Consider the following 23,111-nt stretch of genomic DNA (forward strand, 5'->3'; position numbering starts at 1 on the left):
ATACTATCTTTGCCACTCGACTTGCCACTCACTTTATGCATGTCCTCTATACACTATAGCAACACTTTTTAAATATAGGTGGGTGCCTGATTACTATAGCCAAAGTACTGCTTCTGATGCTATATATCAGCATTCATTTTTAGAGTGGGGGATTAGTTTGACATTACAGGCCTACATTATTAATGTACAACTTCATAGTTGTGGTCAAACTAATCCCTTATGTGTTCTCCTTCATGACAAAGTGTGTGCGTGCGTGCGTGCGTGCGTGCGTGCGTGCGTGCGTGCGTGCGTGCGTGCGTGCGTATGTGTTTACAATTCGGAAATTATTCAGTTCAGGATTAGGCATTTAGATGCCGAAATAGCCAATTTTCAATCCATACAAATGCGTTGGGACGAGTTACAAGGGTTAAAAATGCAAAATGTTATTAGAAAAATAAAATGGCATTCATAATATTCTCATGGCCTACTAAATTGTTGAAGTCCCTGTGTGTGTGTGTGTGTGTGTGTGTGTGTGTGTGTGTGTGTGTGTGTGTGTGTGTGTGTGTGTGTGTGTGTGTGTGTGTGCGCGTATGTGTGTGCGCGTATGTGCGTGCATGTGCGGTAAGGGAGGTAGGACAGGATATGAATGTCAAACAGGAGGGATCGGTATAGAGGTGAATAGGAGGTTTCATAGCAGTGCATCAATCAATACTTATGTCATTTCTTCACACATCAACAACAGTCCCGCTGTTATATATGCTGTAAACCTGTTAATGTACTGTAAAGAAAATGTAGGGGATCATTTTGACTATATGTGTAAGTATACTATGCCTTGCCGAACCATATGTTGCTCACAGTGCATGAGGCTATCTCCTGTTTCTGTAGAGTGAGGTGGCTTGATGTACATTAAAGTATGTCACGTGATGTACAAGTACACCTACCCCCTGGACATGATGCTAGTTTGACGCAAGTACTAACCCCCAGTCCAACCCTTGACGCTGAGGGCCATGCAGGAAGGCATTGGGTCCCATTTATAGTCTGCTTTTTCAATACATACTGGACAAATTATCAGTGAGGATTATACAGTGTTATGGAATGGCAGCAGTTTTAATACAGTGCTAATTGGATACTTGCAGAGCCGTGTGTGTGTGTGTGTGTGTGTGTGTGTGTGTGTGTGTGTGTGTGTGTGTGTGTGTGTGTGTGTGTGTGTGTGTGTGTGTGTGTGTGTGTGTGTGTGTGTGTGTGTGTGTGTGTGTGTGTGTGTGTGTGTGTGTGTGTGCGCGCGCGTGCAGGTTTGTTCATCTCTATGTTTGTGTTTTGTGTGTGCATGCATGTATACGTTCACACGGGGGCATTTCTGTATAAGGGAGTAATGCGTGTGTGTGTGTGTGTTAGTGTATCTCCATTTGCGCGCATGCACAGTCACCCGTGGGCATAAGGTAGGTGTGTGTGTGTGCATGCGTGCGTGCGTGTACACGCGTGCGCGTACGCGTGCGTTGTTGTGGTTGTAGGAGTGAGATGTTAACAGCCAGTAATTAACTACATCTCTTTCTCTCTGTCAGTTCACGTTCTTTGCTTTTCGGCCAATTAGCTGTAGTTCAGTAGTACACTGGAGCATCAGGTGTGTGGATGCAACCAGCTCATTGGCTCTTAGACACGTTCTGTCCCCAGGACATGTGTCCTCTGACCTCCCATAAGTCATACAGACTGTAACAGGCCGCACACTTTACATTCTGGACATGCAGCCAATAAGGAATTCATTAAAACGCTGCAGTTCCCATGAATGTCCTGGAAGGTGTCGCTATTTGCTCCCCTGCTGGTTACAGAAGCATTAACATTCCATTCAAGTGAATTGGTATTTGGTCAGACTTTTACACTTGGTTGTAAAATAAACATTTCCATAAATATGTTATGCTATCAGCTGTTAGTTTAAAGTCTTCTTTCAATCATCATGACATGCATTTTTGTGAATTATAATCCCAATCATTTTTAAATTGATGTTAAAGTAGGGTTCATTTATAGGCCTTCTGCTGGTTATATTGAGAAAATCGTTGTTTTTGTTGGAATGAAAGTGTGTTCAGCATTATACTGCACGTTCAACTGTTAACTATTATAGTGTCACCATTATCACTTAGTCACTTTGGTCTCCATCATTCCATGTATTGCTACTATTATATGTACATACTACATAGCTATGTATACTTACATGTTGCGATCTGTACATGACTGTGTATATATAGTTTATACTATTTGTATGGCTATTTGGCTATTATTATTCATGTTTTATTACAACTATACAGATCATTGATATTACCCTATTTTTATGGCTATATTTCTCTATTACTATGTATAACAACAAACACATTGAAAATTGTCCATCCCTCGAGTCAGGGTGATGGGATCACAGTCCTGCCCATGAAAGAGCACTTTGAGCGGTCAGGTGACCAGTGAAGCGCTACATAATGTCACAGAGCAGCATGGTGCATGTTTGGTATGGCATGGCATGCACGGCACGCCACAGAGCAGCAGGGGAGTGATTTCTGCAGCTTTAAGGCACCCGTCAGTGTCGTGAATCACATCTCCGTTTTTATCCACTGGAATGAACCTGCTGGTGTGTGTGTGTGCGTGCGACGTGCGTGCATGTTCTTGCGACTTGCGTGCGTTTGTTAGAGAGACAGACAGACAGACAGGCAGGGTCTGAACAACAAAGACAATCTGGGCTACCACCCGCCACTCCTATAATCTCCTTCCACCTTCCAGCAGGCCTAAGTATGCCGCCACCGTCTCTATATGTTTATACAGAGATGCTAATAGTGAGCCAGCTCTTTATCCTCGCACACCGCGGATCAACATAATGGAATAGGGAGACATAATACGGCCTGAGTCAAACAGTCAGCTTCCAATCCCCTTAACAAATCTGATGGAGAGGCTATGAATAACTAAAGGCCCCCTCGCATCTCCCAGCGCACGGAGTCTCCCCCCTTCCCTTCTCATATCTTCTCTCCGTTCCCCTCTTCCTCTCCTCTCTCATCTCCCAGGAGAATCTGCAGAGAGCTGAGAGCAACAACTCGGATTAGCTCATTTGACTTTTAACGCTTTTTGTCTTCCTTTTTTTCTTTTTAATTAGGAAGCCCTCCTGCTAATATTTACAAGTGCAAATAGTTCCCTGCATTTTATTTGAAATTACCAACAGGATGCAGTGAAAACTATAACAGTTAAAAAATACAAAATACAAAAAAAGAAAAGAAGAAGGAGGGGTGTGGGTGGGGGGTTGGGGGGGATAGCATTTTAATTTTCTTCTTGAACGGATACAAGGGGAACAGAATTGACTCAGGTCCCGGAGCTGCAGTGGAGAGATGTGTACACGTTGCCGTGAAATGACATGGTTGCTGTGAAGGGCAGCGGGCTGCTCTTTGAAAGAGGCTGTGTGTGACTCTGCTATAAGCTACTTTGTGTTGTGTACCGTGAACTGGCCTCAAGCCACCCCGCATCCCAACCACTGCTCCAGTGGCGGAAAGTAACTAACTGTACGGGTATGTTTACTCAAGTACTGTACTTAACCATTAAGACCTGAGGTCGATGCTAAATGCCTTCTAAATCAGTGGTTCTCAGTTCTCACACTTTGCAGATTTTGTGTTCAAAAGTTACAGATGTGTAAGCTCTGCTTTTTAATAGCCAATGCAAAAAAGAAAAATGTCACGGATGCTTTCCCTGTTGTAATGGGTTAAATGCAATTGTGATATACTTGTACTTGAGTATTGAGTATTCTCAGAGGCAATTATTGTACTTTTTTTTACTCTCAGACTGCAGCTGCAACTCTGATGTCAGAGGTACTGCCGTAAAGCTTGTCAATTCACACTACCCCTTCAGTTCACTTGAAACCACAAGCCTTCTTCTCCCTCCATGATGGTCAGACTCCTACGAGATTTACACGTGGCAAAGACAAAATGGGCCATATATTTGCTCCTTCAGACTCGCTCCTTACCTCAACCCATTAAGACTTGAGGCCGATTCTACAAATGCCTCCAAATCAGTAATCTTGTTTTTTTGTGTGCGTGTGTGCAGTAAGAGAGGTAGGACAGGATATGAATGTCAAACAGGAGGGATCGGTATAGAGGTGAATAGGAGGTTTCATAGCAGTGCATCAATCAATACTTATGTCATTTCTTCACACATCAACAACAGTCCCACTGTTATATATGCTGTATACCTGTTAATGTACTGTAAAGAAAATGTAGGGGATCATTTTGACTATATGTGTAAGTATACTATGCCTTGCCGAACCATATGTTGCTCACAGTGCATGAGGCTATCTCCTGTTTCTGTAGAGTGAGGTGGCTTGATGTACATTAAAGTATGTCACGTGATGTACAAGTACACCTACCCCCTGGACATGATGCTAGTATGACGCAAGTACTAACCCCCAGTCCAACCCTTGACGCTGAGGGCCATGCAGGAAGGCATTGGGTCCCATTTTTCTATATTCTGCTTTTTCAATACATACTGGACAAATTATCATTGAGGATTATACAGTGTTATGGAATGGCAGCAGTTTTAATACAGTGCTAATTGGATACTTGCAGAGCCGTTCACATTTCACCAATGAAGCGTGCACCAAAAGGTGTGTGTGTGTGTGTGTGTGTGTGTGTGTGTGTGTGTGTGTGTGTGTGTGTGTGTGTGTGTGTGTGTGTGTGTGTGTGTGTGTGTGTGTGTGTGTGTGTGTGTGTGTGTGTGTGTGTGTGTGTGTGTGTGCGCGTGCATACAGGTTTGTTTATCTCTTTGCATTTTGTGTGTGCATGCGTGTATACATTCGCATGTGGGCATTTCTGCATAAGGGAGTAATGTGTGTGTGTGTGTGTGTGTTAGTGTATCTCCATTTTTCCTTTTCTGCTTTTTAATAGCCAACGGAAAGAAAAATGTCACAGATGCACTTGAGGCCGATTCTACAAATGCCTCCATATCAGTAATCTTGTTTACCTTTTTTTTTTAAGAAGAAAGAATAATTCAAATCATAACTGATACAACCACTGATATACAGTACATACAGTGATATTGCCTGTATGACAGCCTATGCCTGCCTATATGACAGGGCTTTAATAGCACTATTCAACAGCTTGATGGTTGGCAGCTGGAAACCACATGAGGTTTCTTTCATAGTCTGGTGATTTGGATTGTGATTTGTGATACATAATGTGTAGGTATTTCTTGCCTCGCCTGCCTAACGGCAGCAGTGGGAATACATAGTCTGGGGTGACTGGGAAGTGTCCTTGGTAATGTGCACAGACTTGGCTACACCTACTGCCAAGGATGATTAGCTGTTTTTTTTATTGGGGGGCGAGGGGGGTCATAATATGTCAGTGAACAGCACCATCTAGTGTAAAACACTGGTGTCGCAGTCCCACAGGAAACAGGATGTGGCGCGATGGAAAATCAGATCCTGATCCGCTTCCTGTTTATTTTTGGGGGGGAATCAGACTGTTGACTCTTGAACGATTACTCTTGAATGGATTGTCTTCCCCCCCGTGAACACGATCACCGGGGGTGTTATATAAAACATCTCTTCATATAAGAACTGTGTTTGAAAAATAAACCCATCATCCCGGCCTTTTCACTCATATGGATATGAAGCATCGACTGAAGGTGGAAATGTACAAATATACCCAAATAGTAACAAAATAAGCGTTAGAAACGAGTCAAACAACCCACAGACTACATTTCCAGGTAGGCGGGGTGGCTGCAGTTGCCCGTCGCACAACAGAAACTGACATGTTAATTAAGTTTTTATTTTTATTTTATTGATATTTTTAATGTTTCGAGGTTACTACGAGTCGAGTCAGCTGAGCTTACGTCAACGAGGAATCTCAGGAACACAATGTGTTGACAGCTGGGCGTGACGTATATTAGCAGCGACATTGCTTTCATTGTAGTTTCAAGGGTTTTGCGGCCACAATAATTCAATTTTCTTCAGAAACTGGCTGTATCAAATATTAATGGACATCATTAACGACACACAGCCACCCCCCTGACAGAAAGGCCGGGATGATCGGTTTATTTTTCAAACACAGTTCTTATATGAAGCGACCTAAAATCCCCCTATGGGGATTTCAATGCAAATAAAAAAATCACACCCGTGTGAACTGAGTGGTGCAAGGTCTTATATAGTCTGATCAGCTATGTCAGTGACGGCACACACTAACCATAGTAACCATGCTCACCTTTGTACACAGGTTTGTACACGTACACAGGTACACAGACACGTACACAGGTACACAAACATACAGACAAAGCTGGTTGTTAGAGTGGTTTGCACCACTCAAAAATACATGAACCTGTGGACTGGCGCCCTCTACTGAAAGTGACATCAGACTTCGGTGCTCTATGAGTCCTGGGAGGAGGGGCCGTCCACAGACACCACCCTCTGGCTATAATAACTATTAATTTCAACAGGAACCTCAGGGGAGTGAGTACAGTATGCTGTCGTCTGCGCTCGCTGTGTGTGCTACTTACTTTGACATGCCAGCCTCTTTATTTTATACTCTATAGTATAGCAATCTGGGAACCCATCGGCAAAAACAAACTGCACCCACTACTGTTTGTTTCCTTTGAATTTGCGGTCCCAATAGAATGTGGATACCGGTAACAGGATGTTGGCCCGTTTGGTTTTTTGATTGATTGATTGAAGAATTTATTAACAGTTTTCAGAATTACAGTACATTTCAAGCACAAACTCAATACAAAGGCTGTTAACTGTGAGTGGACGACCCAATTAAGCATTACACTTGTTTCCAATAGGGTCCACCATGTTCAAATCATCAAAACATTTAGAGACGTACAAATAGACACTTCTATAGACAGAACAGGAATTCATCATAAAGGAGGTAAAAAGGGAAAAGAAACATATACAGTGAGGGGGAAAAAAAGGGGTGGGCGGTGGGGGGGATTCACGTTCAGCTCCGTTAATTTGTTTGTTTTCCTTGGAGGAGCTGCGTTGGGTCCCCAAGTCGGCTCCGTGGCCGTACCTTGAGTTGGCTGTGTGGCCGTGACCGTCTCTTGTGTTGTCCTTGCGTTCGTGTTTGAGGGATTCCGATTTTACAGGGGCCAGTTTCGAATTGCAGCCGTCCGTAGGTGCCCTTTGAGAGCGGTTTTGAAAGAGTCAAGGGATTCGCATGTCTTTTTTTTTAAGATATTTTTTTGCGGCTTACGCCTTTTATTGGTTTTTGAAGGGACAGACAGTAGGCTGACAGGAAACGGGAGAGAGATGGGGGAAGACATGCAGTAAAGGCCGTGTCGGGCTCGGGAGTCGAACCCGCGGCACACTGCGACTGGATTACCAGTCGGGTGCCCAGACGGTTACGCCACCGCCTGGGCGGATTTGCATGTCTTAATGACAGTTGGTAGGGCGTTCCACATTTTGGTGGCATAGGAGCGAAAAGAATTTAGTCCCTTGTTTGTGCCGAATCTGGGTTGTACATGGTTCGTTGCACTCCCTCTGGTGTTGTGGGTGTGGACTTCGTTAACATTTAGGAAGTATCTAGACAGGTACATGGGTATCTTGGTGGTGTATCGAATCTTGTGGACCAGACCCATTGCAAGATACTGTACTCTGTCGTCGACCCTAAGCCATTCCAGCCTGTCGAAGTGGGCAGGGGTGAGGTGGGTTCGCCCTCACCATAGAGTTATAAAGGATAGAGAGTGGACTGCCCCGCCCCCTGCTATTCATTTCAACGGAAGTTGCTCAGTGGCGTTTTGAAGCACCCAGAAGAACGTATTTGGTGTCCAAAATGCGGAAGTGCTCAATGTTAAACCCCAGCTGCACATTCTGGGGGCTTGGCCCTCACCCCTCCTCTCCCAGTGGGGCCCTTGTGTTTTCATTCCACTAATCCCCAATGTTTACACGTTCAGTAGTGCAGCTCGGAATCTGTTTGTGAGATATTAATAGTGCATTGGTTATTTGGTTCTCAACATGTGGGAAGTGAACCCCAACAGGGTCCCCATATGATTTTGGGGGTGGTCCCCAGATGACAGTGAAGTGACAATTCAAGGACTTTTTAAAAGCAAAGACCATACCTGCATCAAAAGTAATCAACAAACATGACTAAGTAGACTATAAAAATCACACCGTGTGAAGTGAGGGGCGCTCTTATCATCTTACAACATCAATTACAACATAATGTTTGTTTAAGCAACGGGTGCTAATGTTTGTTTAACCCATTTTGACCTGAGATCAGATTATAAAAATGTCTTCTACATCCTGACAGTTTTCTGAAAAAGCTATGTTTCTATGTCAGTCTTTCTTCGGTTTTTCAAAAATAGCAGACCTACAAGCTCGTAGCGCGCCACTCGGTGGCGCGCTATGAGCTTGTAGATCTGCTATTTTTCAATAGCTAAAGCATAACATAATGCTAACACCAAAAGGGGTTCCTCAAAAGTCCTCAAAAGTCCTCAAAACAAACATTAGATTTGTCTTTATTGTCTATGGCGTTTTCTTAAACAAACATCGTTGAAAAACCAACATTAAAGCCATATATAGGAGCGGCTAGCGCCCCTCAAAATCTGGTCAAACATTGGCTATTTTGATTTTCACAATTATTTATCTGTGGAACTAAATGTGTGAAATCAACATGTTTTATATTCTACCTGTAATCTATTTTCATCTGTGACATCGTCCACATTACAGGAGCTCCTTTACAATTACATTTCCAACTGAATGACGTGACATTTAGCACTGTTGTGCTGCTGCTAGCACACTGCCCATGTTTCACAGCGTGACATACAAGTCATTAGTGCATCTATTTATGCCTGCAAATCTGTTTCTCTTCTCTACTCCACTCTACTCTACTATACTATTCTTACATTGAACCTAGCTGCCCAATACAATATGTTGGCAGTATAGTTTGCCAATGCTATATTTTATATTTCATGCATTATATTTTAAAATATAATGCAAATATATTGAACATATTCGTATTTTGAAAGTGGTCTTTGTCAATGTGTGGAAAAGAAAGTCAACAAAATAATGTACGTTCTATAATGCATGGAATCGCAGAGGACGGTCCCGATCGATATGCTTATTAAACAGCCAGAAAGACACCAGGTCCTGGTAGGATGGAAGACCAGCTGTACCATCCATTCACTGCAGTTAAGTTAGGTACCACTCTACTTACTATCCATCTCATTTGACTGTTATTACCCACAACATCCCTGTTTTTCTTACAAACAGGCACATTGAAAGAACTGCTTGATGTGAGAACAATTTACAACTAGAACTGCACTCTGTCGAGTGCCAACTCGAGTGCCAAGTACTTTACTGTGGTCGGCTGGCGTATGTGGATGGACTGGATGTTGATGGTGATGTAATTAGGATATGTTTCAATGTCGGGTGGATAATAGGTAATGTCTGTATGTAAACATGTATGTAATCTGAAACTTAATTACGTCACCATCAAAAGCCAGTTATAACCCGACATTGAAACATATCTTAATTACGTCACCATGAACATCCAGTATATAGACCTACCACACATACCATACGTACATATGTCCAGCCGACCACAATACTTGCGTGCTCTGCTCGCGCAAGTAATAAAGGCATTTAGCAGACACTCTCCCTCTCGAGTGACAATAAGCAAGGTAAACACGTGTATAATCGTATATCAAATGCAGAGAGACAGTGTAGGTTCTCTGGAAACTAGGGCACCAATAACCTAGCATCAACTTTAACATCTAAATAGCATTAATAACATCGTGACTGTCTGTGAGATCAGTCCTTCTACTTAGTACTCACACACGCTCGCAGATCCTTGAAAAGTGATTTGAGTGGATCTGGAAGATCAATCTGACAGTGAGTGCACATTCGTACAGATACTTTAGAAGTGTCTGGAGCCGCCCGGGGGCGAAGGAGGTGCATGCAGTGCTGCTGCACACCTGGTCTGCTCTCCCTGCAGTTGTGCCCTGTTGATGATGAGTCAGAACAGCCTTTTGAAGTGTCGACTGTCGGTGTGAGGAGAGTGAACTAATCAGACGTGTGTGCGTGTGTGTGTGTGTGTGTGTGTGTGTGTGTGTGTGTGTGTGTGTGTGTGTGTGTGTGTGTGTGTGTGTGTGTGTGTGTGTGTGTGTGTGTGTGTGTGTGTGTGTGTGTGTGTGTGTGTGTGTGTGTGTGTGTGAATAAATGTATGAAATGAATGTATAATCTTCACATCTGCCTTCAAGTGATTCGTTTTGCAGGTTGAATCTTTGACAAGTCTTTAAGTTTGAGTAGACCATTACAATAAATATGTAGTCATTTAGAGTTCTTCCTGGTGGTGCTAAAAAACAGCAGATATGAAACATGCAGGGCATAGGTTTTCCCTTGGTCTCTAGGGAGTGTGCGTGCAAAGATTCATGCAGATCGGTGCAGTTATAGGTAAAAACACAAATCGGCCTGTTATAGCGCCACCAATGGCAAGTGCTACTTCACTATTCGTCCTTCTCATGTAATCTGTGCTCGATGACATCAGAGCAAAGTCATTGTCACCCCAGTGATACAGCATGTTGAACTCTGATGTGTTGATGGTCTATCATTGTCTCCACCAGGCCGAAGGCATGGGGAGAGAGTATGTTTTGCACTCCGTCCGTGTGTCCTTCCTTCCGTCCGTCCTTCCGTCCGTCCGTTATCAGCTAATCTCCGGCACCGTTGGCCCGATCCATGCCAAACTTTGCACACACACTCCCTGGATGCCAACGACGAACCTCTGCCCCACATATTCCTCAACGGCATGTTATAGCGCCACCATGAGGCCGATTTAGGCAAAACACATTTCTGTAGATAACTCGTACACATTTTATCCATACATCACACAATTCGGTATACACTATCTCCATAGTCATGTGATCAACACAGATCTGCACAATTTCCCATCTTCCATCCTGATTGGCTAAGATTTGCTTCCAAAACTCACATTATTGGTCCGTTTCGAACAAAATGCCACAAATCACAAACACAGTGTCCAATTTCCATGAAATTATACACGCACATTTCCACTAGGCCGAGGACGACATGCCACTATTTTTCCCCAAATCAGCCTCATGGTGGCGCTATAACAGGCCAATTCCTGTTTTTACCTATAACTGCATCACACCTTATGTATGTGCACTCCCTAGAGGCCATGGAAAAACATTTTCCCTGCATCCCTCCACCTCTGCCGGTTATAGCGCCACCATGAGGCCGATTTCTGCGAAACACATTGTTTATGTTAGTCGCACAGATTTCATCCAAATCTCACGCAAATCGGTACACATGATCGCTGTAGTCATGTGATCAAGACAAGCCTGTTGGATTTCTCAGATTCTACACTGATTAGCTAAGATTGCCTTCCAAAGTTCTCAGGAGTAGCCCGTTTTGTACAAAATGCTGCACATGTCCTGCTCATCCAGAATTCTATCCTCAGAGATGCTATGAGTGATCTGGCTCTGCATTTCCTCAACAAAATGAAGAAAATTGAAAAAACATGTTTATATTACTCCTAAACATTTTGCCAAACATCACACACACTCCTATCCTCCTGGTGGAGACCTGTGCCCAGAAGGGCACTTTTTCTAGTTCTATCCTATTTTGTTCTTCGTAGTATTGTACTGTTAGTCGTTAACAGTGCAAATTAACCCTTTCTTTCTTTTCTTTTTTAAGCTTGTAGCGCCTGTCTGTCATACATGTCTATGTTAAAGAGGCCCGAGCATCGTGCTTCAGCGCTCCCAAAGCTTTTTTTCTTTCTTCTTCTTTTCTTTTCTGCAGCACCCTGGGTGCTTCAATCTGGACACAGTTCAACTTGTGGAGAGGAGCGCTGCTCTTATGATCCCCCTGGCTGTGTCTGACAACCTGGTTATTTACGACCCCAAGTAGAATCAATATCACAACCATATAAAGAAGTCCATGTTTCTATTGTTTCAGGTTAGCTATTTGAGCCAATGACATAGGTCAGGACATTCAAGCACAGCAATGATTGATTGCTGTGGACGTTGCAGGTGTGAATAAACTCTGCATGTGAGGGATATAGACATGATGGCCAAAGTGCCCCTCTGTTCATAAAACACCTTATTGTGGACACAGCCCCTAAAACCATCGCTGTTAATTTATCCACTTCGTTGCTGTCCGTTGCATTTAGCTTTTTGTGAATTAACACCCTATTTCAGTGGCGTAGACTGCGGTGGTGCTTGGTAGCAAATCAAATGGGGACTATTTGATTATACTAGTAGTGTCACTCAAAAGCACAAAAGTAGCACATCTGCAAGCTTGAGCTCTTAGATCTGCTACTTTTGGTATTTTTGAGGGGCACTAGCCCCTCCTATATTCAGCTATAGTGTAGATGTTTGTCCTAACACAAACATAAAATGCCATTGACAATGAATGGAGAAAGTACGTCATATGTGTCTGAGCAAATTGGCTGTTTTGTGCTAACACAAACATTAAATGCAATTGACAATTAATGGAGAATTTACGTCATATGTGGACGAGCAAATCAGCTATTTTGTCCTAACACAAACATTAAATGCCATTGACAATGAATGGAGAATTTTTGTCATATGTCTGAACAAATTGGCTGTTTTGTTCTAACACAAACATTAAATGCAATTGACAATGAATGGAGAATTTACGTCATAAGTGGACGAGCAAATCAGCTATTTTGTCCTAACACAAACATGAAATGCCATTGACAATGAATGGAGAATTTACGTTTGTCTGAGCAAATGATGATGATGTACGATCATAAGAGCGCCCCTCACTTCACACGGGTGTGATTTTTGAATTTAAATCCTGAAAAGTGACAGTTTAGGACATACTGTATTGTGCCTTCCACCCGAGAAGAGACAATTTGTAAATGTATTAGTGTGGACAAAATATAATACATTTTGTAAACGCTCAGAGTTAAATGAATTTTCAGTACACCACTCTTAGCCTGAATAGCTTCCTAAAAGGTGTGTGGTGGGCCATTAAGGTTCCACAGGGCAGTGAAAGTGTGTTAAAGTGAATGATGACATGCGGCGGTGGTTAAGTTTATGTAACCTGCAGTGCATACAGCTCTTTATGGGACTAGAGTATAGAAACACTTTGCATTAGTCCGGCACAAGGGAGGAGAACACAGATAATAGGTGATAATGTGAATCACGATGAACTGCATTGTTTTTGCCTCTTAGATATCACTGCAAACAGTTGCATGCAGTGTTGCTAAGTCCGCTTAACACTATTGTTTTCCGGGGAATTCTTCTAGAGTGCCAGCAGATGAGGCCGATTTTACTCTATAAAGCCCCTGCCTTCCGTTACCCCCCAAAACCGGGAGGCATAATCTTCCGTTCTTACCTCACGCTGGTACACCTAAAGTCTCTCTAGAAGCGTTTATATTCCAAACGAGATGCTTCCTGAAGTCAGAAATTAAGACAGAACATTGCCCTTTTGGTCAAAACCATGGAGAGCGCCCTAGATTTAGAGTTATGAGCCATTCTAATGGAGCCATAAACAAGGAAGTGAACGCTGAAGGAAATGCCAAAAAAAAGTTTTTATTTTTATATCAATAAAAAAGACCTAAAGATGCCTATACACGTCCAAGGCACCCCATGGTTTTGATTCTAAAGACATATACAGTATACACGTCCTTAGCATAATTTGCAAGTTTATTATACCTTCACCATCACTTGGTACCGTCATACGACAGCAGTATAGAATATACCCTAGGAGGGCTTCAGTGGCCAATAGGTGACACTATAAGAGTGTTGCGAGGATACATGAAGAGAAGGCTTGAAGGAGACAGCAGAAGAGAGGAGGAAATGAGAAGCAAGGAGAATAAGGAGAGGAGCTATAGGAACCTTCAGAGATACACATGGGGAGCGTTTCATCTTCTGAGAAAAGGGAAATGAGGAGACAGACATCCAGGGTGAGGAGCAAAGAAATGGAGATGATTGGAGAGGTAGGAGGGCTGCGGATAAGGGTTGGGATCCTATAGGAATCCAACGACACCGGTTCCTTAGCGATTTTCTCTTAACATTCTGATTCCTTAACTGTTTTTATTCTATATCATTTTGGCCTTTACTGATTTTTGATAAAAACACAAATTCAATCATACATACATACAGTATAGCCTGCATTTATTGTAGTGGTTCAGGGACCCTACAGCGTAGCTCTTGCCCAGCGTGTATACAGTGTATACAGTATAACATATACAGTATAGAGAGGAAATAGTACAAGCTTACACACAGGTTGTAGATCTTTATCTACTTTTGGAGACAAAAAATGTAATATGGACATTTTTCAAAGTGGAAGTGATTGGCGATTATGTGAAAATAATTTTGATTATCTCAAACAATTGTAATTAGGCGATTATGTAATAATTGTGACAGGCGTCTGGGTATTGTAATTGTATAACCACTTAACCAGTTACGTGGATGGTTCTGAATGTGATTGAGCTGATTCCGATTCCTCAATCTAATGTTTACATCTGGTTCCTCCGGATGTGGGTGGAGGGAGCGTGGGTGGTGTCACTGGTGTGCCGCAGGTTTGGTGCCCATCCTTCCATCTCTCCACTCACTCTAGATTGGACAAAACATTTTATTATCTTTTAATTGACAGTATCGTAAATCACAATTATTTTGGCCACACTAATCGGGACCACCACTCCTACTCAGCTAATCACATGATTATTTTCATTTGCCAGACCGCTTCCCTCCTGAAGATGAGAAATGAAAGAGATCATTTACTTCCATATAATGATTAACAGAACATTCATGGTTAGGGAGGGGAAAACACACCAGGGCATTGGATGGGAACAGCAGGGATATGTTCCCACTATGTTCCCACTTGGGCATGAACTCAGTAAAAAGTGTCCATTTAACTCTTGAGTTAGAATTAAGGCTGGAATTGCACATGTTCAGAAGGACCCTTAAGGGTCCATTTGGTTCCACAAGTACACTCTGAGTTAAATTAACACTGCATATTCTTTACATTGAAGGGATAAAGAAGAGACCGCATCACAAGAGAAGTATGAGAATGCTGCCTGGCCGCAGTAAGCCCCGAGGGCTCCGGCTAAGCCAAAGGTTCAGTGAAGCATGTCAGGCTCAGGCATAGATATTCTGATCAAACTGTGTTTTAATAAGTAACAACATATATGAGAGTATGTGACTGATGTGTTTATTTTTAGCTTAGTCAGCGGCCTTGTGGAACTGAAGCAATTGCAGCGATTTAGATGTGAACACGGTCCCTTCAATGACACCATATTCCTTTATCAATATGCCTGACGGTTTTTCCTCTGACTGTCTGTCCGTCCTTCCGTCCCAGTGACCGATCACGCACTTATTTGCTATGCAGCACAGTCTGTGCAGAGCCCCCGAGGCTAATCAATACTAATATTTATTTCACATCCATTTACTTCATTAGTGGAGTCAGCACTGTGCTGAGGGTGCTCTCGTGGACGAGACACCATTAGAGATGCAGCTGAAAGGCCACTGCATAGAGAATTCATTACTAAGCCTTTAGGAGGAGTCGGTGCTAGCCTGCTGCTGAGCCATAGGATGCCTCTATCCTCCATCTGCTATTCTTTTTCCATACTGGCTTTTGCCGTCCAGCATTCCTCTCATACATCCATCGTCAGACCCCTGCTTGGGACAAGGTCAGTGTTTTCAGAAGCCTGTCCAAGCCTCCTCCCCCTCCTCAGATATCCTGCATAGTCAGATGTTTTTGTCAAGATGGAAGTGATTCTAGTTGGAACAGAAGTCAAATGTGAGAGGACTTGATTGGAAGAAGGAATGTGACCATATCAAGCGTCTGTCCCTTATGTGCCGGTGCGTTAGCCATAAATCCTCAGACATATGGGATAATGGACATAATGATGAGGCTGTCAAGTCTAGGATTTGAGGGACCTGTTTTAGTATTTTGAAATTGTTTTTGAATTGTTCAACTAGCCGATCTACAAGCTCACAATATGTCGATGTAGATCAGCTATAGTTGAAAATGTTTTTTATGTTATTGTCAGGTGAAACCTGACTAATGAAAGCTCATGAAATGTAGACGACCTAGTCTTATGGCCCCTACACACTGTAGGAGTTTTAAAGTTGTCGGCAAGTCATCAGATCGTTATGTATTTCACACTGCAGGAGTCTTTTTTTGAAATCGTCTGTCATTATATCGTTGTGTGGCTTTCACACGATTGGTCGCAGACTAGGCATCACACACTGCAAGAGTTCACCAAGATGCGATCCAGACCCGATATTCATTTGTTTCTATTTTATTAATTTTTACATCTCACGCACGTGCAGGATGCCGTGATATGAGCGCGAGACCGACACAGAGGACGTCTCTCTCTCTCTCTCTCTCTCTCTCTCTCTCTCTCTCTCTCTCTCTCTCTCTCTCTCTGTCTCTGTGCACAGGAAACACACAGGAATAGCCAGGCTACACAGCGAAATGTTTGTGACAGAGTGTAGTGTAGCCTACGTGGGCTGCAGTGAGACAGGATGTTAAATCTTGATTTTCATGAAATAACTCTCCGCCTCTCTCCGCGCGCGGCCGCGCGCGCGCGCACACACACACACACACACACACACACACACACACACACACACACACACACACACACACACACACACAGAGAGAAAGAGCGCACAAGGTCCAAAAGTTTGCTCCGATGCGGTTTTATCAACATTATTCAAGTGAAATGAGTTGGTTATGGTTTTATAGACTATTTAACAGCAACATTGGGCTAATATGGCTACCATGTACGACACAGGACAGGGATTTAGCCAAGGAATAGGTTATATATTATCATCTGATCATCTATCGATACAGTCGACACGACAGACAGACAGACAGAAAGACAGAGAGAAAGACAGACAGCAGTGAGAACAGCTGTCCTGTGCTCTCATTGGCTGTAATACAGGACTTCTCTGGACGCGATCACAACCCAGTTCATACTGTACGATGTCCAGTCGGCGACAGAGCCAAATATCAATCCTGCTTGATATTCAAAAACGCTCGTTAAGGTGTCGACGAGCGCTTTTATCGGCGCTATATCTTCTCGCAGAGCCTTTCACACACAGCGAGCAAAACCTCGGCGATCAAAGCCCGATCTTTCGTCAGATCGGGAGTTTTGTCGGCGAGCGCCAAAAATGGTCCCCGACAGCATAATCGGAGCAAATATCGTGCATTGTGTACGATTGCCTGCCTCCTAAGCTATGCCACACGCACCTAAAGGGCTGATTTCCGCACCGCAGCGAGCAAGCTGTACGACTGCAGCCTCGAAGCGACAACAGCTGCTAATGTTAGGAGCTGGACAGCAGGAAAGCCACAACAAAACAGTCATTGAACCACGCAAATAACATCGGAAACGAACGCAAACAACGGCCGCGAGGTTGCGAAAGAGAATCATACATGTTACTAAAATGATAATAATATGGGGGGAAAACAAAGAGAAAAAGGGGGACAACGGACAGCGCCTGTTTCACCTGACACATTATTACTATGTAATCATTCCTTGTTTTTACCAGCTGCTTCGTAGAAGCGGCAGGTTCGTGTTTACCTGGGAAACTTGCGACCGGTAGACGGACACCGCTAGTCTTTCTGCTGAGTGTTGCCAAGTCTGCATATTTCCAGCCTAACGTGGATTCATTCACAGTTGCTTGCCTGGTTTTTGGAGGCTGCTTAGCTTATTTCTGTCACGACAGTTGCCACCACTGGCAACAACCCATAACATCCCATCGTCTGCACGGCATGGCTAGTCGAGCAGTTATGATTGGCTGCCTCGTCTCCAGCCATGTTGCCTCAGAATTCTTTAGGGTCACTAATTTGAGCATAACAGCGGAGCGCAGCTAAAAAGTGGCATAACATCAGCAGCAGACCCACAGATAATAATAATGCAGCTGGTAATTAATTGATTTAATCAATTCGGGCTTGTTTTATTATTTTTTTGTTTTTTTATTTGAATTAAAATCGATATTTCGATACAGTTACTATATCGTTACACCCCTAGTTCTCAACTTTTTTTGCATTTTCAGAGCATGTTCATTTTAATGATAAATCAATCGATGCTTGTGTTGCGGCTTGTATTAACATGAGAATAATAGCTTCCATTATTATATAGCATGCTAACTTTCCAGGAATGGAAAGCTTTAGCTTGGATTCCCATCACTGACGTCACTGGTAGGCGGGTTTCTGACCCGTCCACACTCCATGGCCCTCCTCTGAGACACAGAGTAGTTGACACATATTTTTGAGTGGTGCAAACCACTCCAACAACCAGCTTTGTCTGTATGTTTGTGTACGTGTTACCATGGTCACTGACATTACGTCAGACCACAGCTGATCAGGCTATATAAGACCTTGCACCACTCAGTTCACACAGGTGTGATTTTTATTTTACCATATTACAGTATATACATTTTATGAAGATAGGCTGAAAATGTGTTTAAAGTTGTCCTTTAAGCCCAATACACGTATATTACTTCTGAGGTCAGGGTTCAGACAGGCGTTTCAAACTAGTATATAGTTTAGAGCAGGGATTCTCAACCTGGGGTCACTAAATGATCTTGGGGGGTCCACGGAATATGAAAATAATAATAATAATACAATAATAATAATACTATTTATAATATTAATAATAATATTTGTTGGGCAACTGAATGGCCGACAAATGGAAATGAGTACACAGTAATACGTATAAACCTTCCTTAACAATTATATCTGCTTTCAGTATTTATTTATGATGTATTCCATACATCACATAGATACTGAACATATCACATGATCATAATACAATCCATAAAACACATTATAATCACGGATACCCATAACAGAACTAGATACCAAATATAGTACAATCCATAAATCACATGTACAGTATAATCACAGAATCACCCATTACGGAACTAATCCCACAGGGAGTAGGCCGGGGAGGTGGAGGAAATTTGAACGCTGACATCTGAACAACAACAGAGGTACAGAGTCTGCTAGCATGAAGACTGAACAACCACAGAGTCAGCTAGCATGGAGACTGAGGAGACTGCTTAAAAAGAACACCTGATTGAATGTGGGCGTGAGTGACTTAGCTGGCAGCGAATGAGTGTGAGGGGAGTTGACATGGAGAGAGACAGCTGATTTAAAGGAACATAATGAATTGCTCATAGAGAATGAAGGGGGGATTATATATTAAACCTTCTGCCTTCAGTGTCTCAATGAATTATTACTGCGCTGGTTTAGAGACTCCTGGTTTAGAGAGTCAGAGTCAGTTATTGTATTACTTGCGAACTCATCACGGATGAGAATTGCTGGTCTAAAAGCACGGTGGCACCATGCTCTCTGAACACTGAGGTACAGAGGCCCTTTAGTCACCCTAATGGCCTCTCTCTGCTCCTCTCCACAGATCTGTTCCTGACAACCACAGGAACCAATGACTTTGAGACCTGGGTCAACGAGGTGAGATGAACCACTAAGCGATGTACCCCCGCCTCTGTCACACGCCCGCCGTACGCACGCACGCACGCACGCACGCACGCACGCACGCACGCACCCACACACACACACACACACACACACATACACACACGCACGCACACACCGCACGCCTGAGCTCTGCCCCTTCCCCATCTCTCTTTCTCACTAAACATTCTTTATTCTCCCTCTCATACCGCATAATACTGCCTCTCTCCAGCCAAGCTCTGCAGTGTGTGTGTGTGTGTGTGTGTGAGTGTGTGTGAGTGTTATTGTGAACCAGAATTGGTATGCCTTCCCCCTCTCCTCTGGTCTTATGGTGGACACACACACACACACACACACACACACACACACACACACACACACACACACACACACACACACACACACACACACACACACACCCACACACACACACACACACACACACACACACACCTGTAGTGTGATCACATGGCCCATAGCAGCCACAGCTCCAGTGGTTAACATTGTGTGAGAGGGGAGGGAGAGGCCTCATTGAAATGCAGCGACCACACCACGGCCTGTCTTATCGCACCGCCGCTGTTGGCTGGAAACCCCATTATGTCTAAAAACTGTAATGTTTTTTTATTAAATAAGTCTATACAATATATATAAAAATAAGTCTATACAAGCTGAGCTTGCTAGATCTACTTTTGTGTGACATTTGTATGGTGAAGTAGGGTTTTTAATTAACCAAAATAATTAATTGTCTCCGTCGAGTGGGAACCTCATATGTGACCATTTCTGACCGTGGCTAAGTCATTGAATTTATTTTATTTCATGTCATATGAAAGCAGGGAATCATAGCTTCAAATTGACATATTGTATTGTATTGTGGAGATATGGCTTATAGAGTAATGTGTTGCAGAAAACAGGCTTGAAAGGTTGACTTCTGTGGACCCTAACATGTCTCTGTATCAAAACGAGTCACATATGTCCAAAACTATTACAGTAATCAAAAAAAGAAAAGTGTTGCTTCCGCGCCACGTTTTCAGCTTGTGGATCTGCTACTAGTGCTGCTTTTGTGTGACGCTTTAGGATGATAAAGTAGGGCGTTCATCTAGCATAAAAATATAAAAAAGTAGGTTATAGTTTATGGAGGTGAGAGCCAAATAAAATATGAAATACGGAGATACATGATTTCTGCCTGACAGCAGCGGTACACACATTGAGAGAGAGAGAGAGAGAGAGAGAGAGAGAGAGATACATGGACGGTCAGGTGGGGGTGTGGAGGAGTGGACATCCTCTCAGGTTTAATGTCCTGTCCTCTAACCCACTTCCTACCTAACAGCAGCACATGATGGATGCAGTGGGACATAAAACTGCTATGACTGCATAACAAGCCCTATTATATACACATTTGTCTCGGCCAGGACACCATTTGTGTGTGTGTGTGTGTGTGTGTGTGTGTGTGTGTGTGTGTGTGTGTGTGTGTGTGTGTGTGTGTGTGTGTGTGTGTGTGTGTGTGTGTGTGTGTGTGTGTGTGTGTGTGTGTGTGTGTGTGTGTGTGTGTGTGTGTTCTGTTTCTCTGTCTGTCTGTCCGCAGTTATTCTCAAACCACTTGGCTGATCAACGTCATATTTCTTGTGCTCACTGACAGCAGCCCAAGGACCTCAGTTCTTGATGGTTTTTCAAATGGGACTTTTCACACAATGACCGTCCCACTGTAGTAATACTGAGGACCCCCTAGGGGCTGCTGGGGGGACACCTACATCACTCTCAGTATAATGGCATGATGCCTCCTGGTTGGTACAGCTTTCTAGCTGCATCTGTTGACGTTGAATTGAACCGGTGTGTCTGGATCAGGACCAGTTATTGGAATAGATGGAAGAGACTACGTTGTGTAACTGAATGAGGGACGAAACGTGTCACGTTTGAAAAGGTTAAAGAAGATACATGCTACAGATTGTGACGTATTTGACGAAGCCTCATTGGTTTTAGACTGAGGGGATGATGAAAACCATCGTCTGTCTGTCTGTCTGTCTGTCTGTCTGTCTGTCTGTCTGTCTGCCTGTCTGTCTGTCTGTCTGTCTCTCTCTCTCTATGAGCTAGCATCTGTCCACTGTTCACTTTTATATTATGAGCTAACAACTGTCCACTATGTGTCTGTTTATCCTTTCTCTGCTCAGTTTACTGCTTTGCACACACACACACACACACATACACGCACGCACGCACGCACGCACGCACGCACGCACGCACGCACGCACGCACACACACACACACACACACACAGCATATGTCATCAGAGAGGTTTGTATCATGGGAGTTTCAAATGAGATGTTGCAACAGAAGTGGCATTTTGCCTTAATTTGTTTTTGTGACCATTTCTAACTATAACCCCCACCACTAAGCCCTGGTCAATGTCTAGTCATAACCCTGACCACAACCTGAGTACTACTTACTTACTAATTGTAAGCTAAGCTCTACAAATCGGTTTTAGCCTTGACAATGACCCTTTCCCTGAAGGGGACCTACACAATGTCCCCATAAGGTCAACTTTATCTGGTTTTAATACCCTTGTAGGGATTTCTGGCCCCCACACATATGGAGGCTTGGAGGCCTGTGTGTGTGTGTGTGTGTGTGTGTGTGTGTGTGTGTGTGTGTGTGTGTGTGTGTGTGTGTGTGTGTGTGTGTGTGTGTGTGTGTGTGTGTGTGTGTGTGTGTGTGTGTGTGTGTGTGTGTGTGTGTGTGTGTGTGTGTGTGTGCACGTGTGCGTGCGTGACACACGCACATGGTCATTGTGTTGGTTCAGTCATCTATCGGTCACACTGCACGGTTTTAATTACTTTTTCTTCCCATTTTTCCTTTCCTCTGCTTCTAATCCTCCTTCCATCCCTCCTCATCCTCTGCTGTTTTACCAGGGCAGTTTCTATTGGCCAGCCAGTCCAGCCCAGATTTACATGTTGTTTTTAAAACTGCTGATATGCTCATTCGGATGGCAGTGTTTGATTCCGACTCAACTTTATTGCTTTATCTCAGTCTACAGGTGTATATCGAGGCTGAAATCTTTTTTTGGTGCAAAGCTCTGTTCTTTATGGTACTTTCAGAAAGAGATAACAGAAGAGGGGAGCATGAGGGCAAGGTAGAAAAAAATAAAATAACTACAGTACATGCAGTATTGCATAGACCAGCATGCGGAACCTGGAATGTTCCTAGGATGTAAAGTAGTGTAGTGTGAAGAAGATATCATGCACCATACTTTTAATCACTCTTCCTAAATTGGAAAACAATTGTACAAAACGATGAGCCATGTTAAAAAGTTGTCAACATTTCCCATATACCATTCATATGCAAATCAGTGCTGCCATTGTCGAATAATCGGTGTGTCCCGGCGTACTTCACGTTGAGTCGTTTTGGCTGTTGTAATTGTTCAATAAAGCAGAAAAACCTTGGTTGATTTGTTTTAGTCTAAAGTGTGCTAAAGCCAGAGTAGCAGTCTGGTAATATCAGGCTATATTTCACTTAAAATGTCAGAGCTTGACTCGGCATGCAAATAGGACGTAAATGCATTAATTTAAATAGAAAATCTGTCCCAGTCTGCTAGCACTACAAGGGAGTTAGCCATGTGGCTAATATAGTGGAGGAGTTAATGCACTTTTAACTTCAAGTCAATATAATAATACTAAGCTTATTTCATTACATGTACCCACTGTTTGCAGCCGAATGT

The 23,111-nt window shown here is 43.2% G+C and overlaps 1 protein-coding gene across 1 annotated transcript in view; it reads left to right on the plus strand.

Annotated features, from left to right (window-relative positions):
• The window catches only part of itfg1 (integrin alpha FG-GAP repeat containing 1), a 185,994-nt gene that overhangs the window by 29,117 nt on the left and 133,766 nt on the right, over nucleotides 1–23,111 (plus strand). Inside the window, exon 7 of the mRNA XM_079497974.1 lies at nucleotides 19,350–19,402. Within this exon, the coding sequence (XP_079354100.1) occupies nucleotides 19,350–19,402 (53 nt within the window). The remainder of the gene's footprint in view (nucleotides 1–19,349; nucleotides 19,403–23,111) is intronic.

Source organism: Electrona antarctica, assembly GCF_951216825.1.
Source record: "Electrona antarctica genome assembly, chromosome: 3".
Taxonomy (NCBI): Eukaryota; Metazoa; Chordata; class Actinopteri; order Myctophiformes; family Myctophidae; genus Electrona; species Electrona antarctica.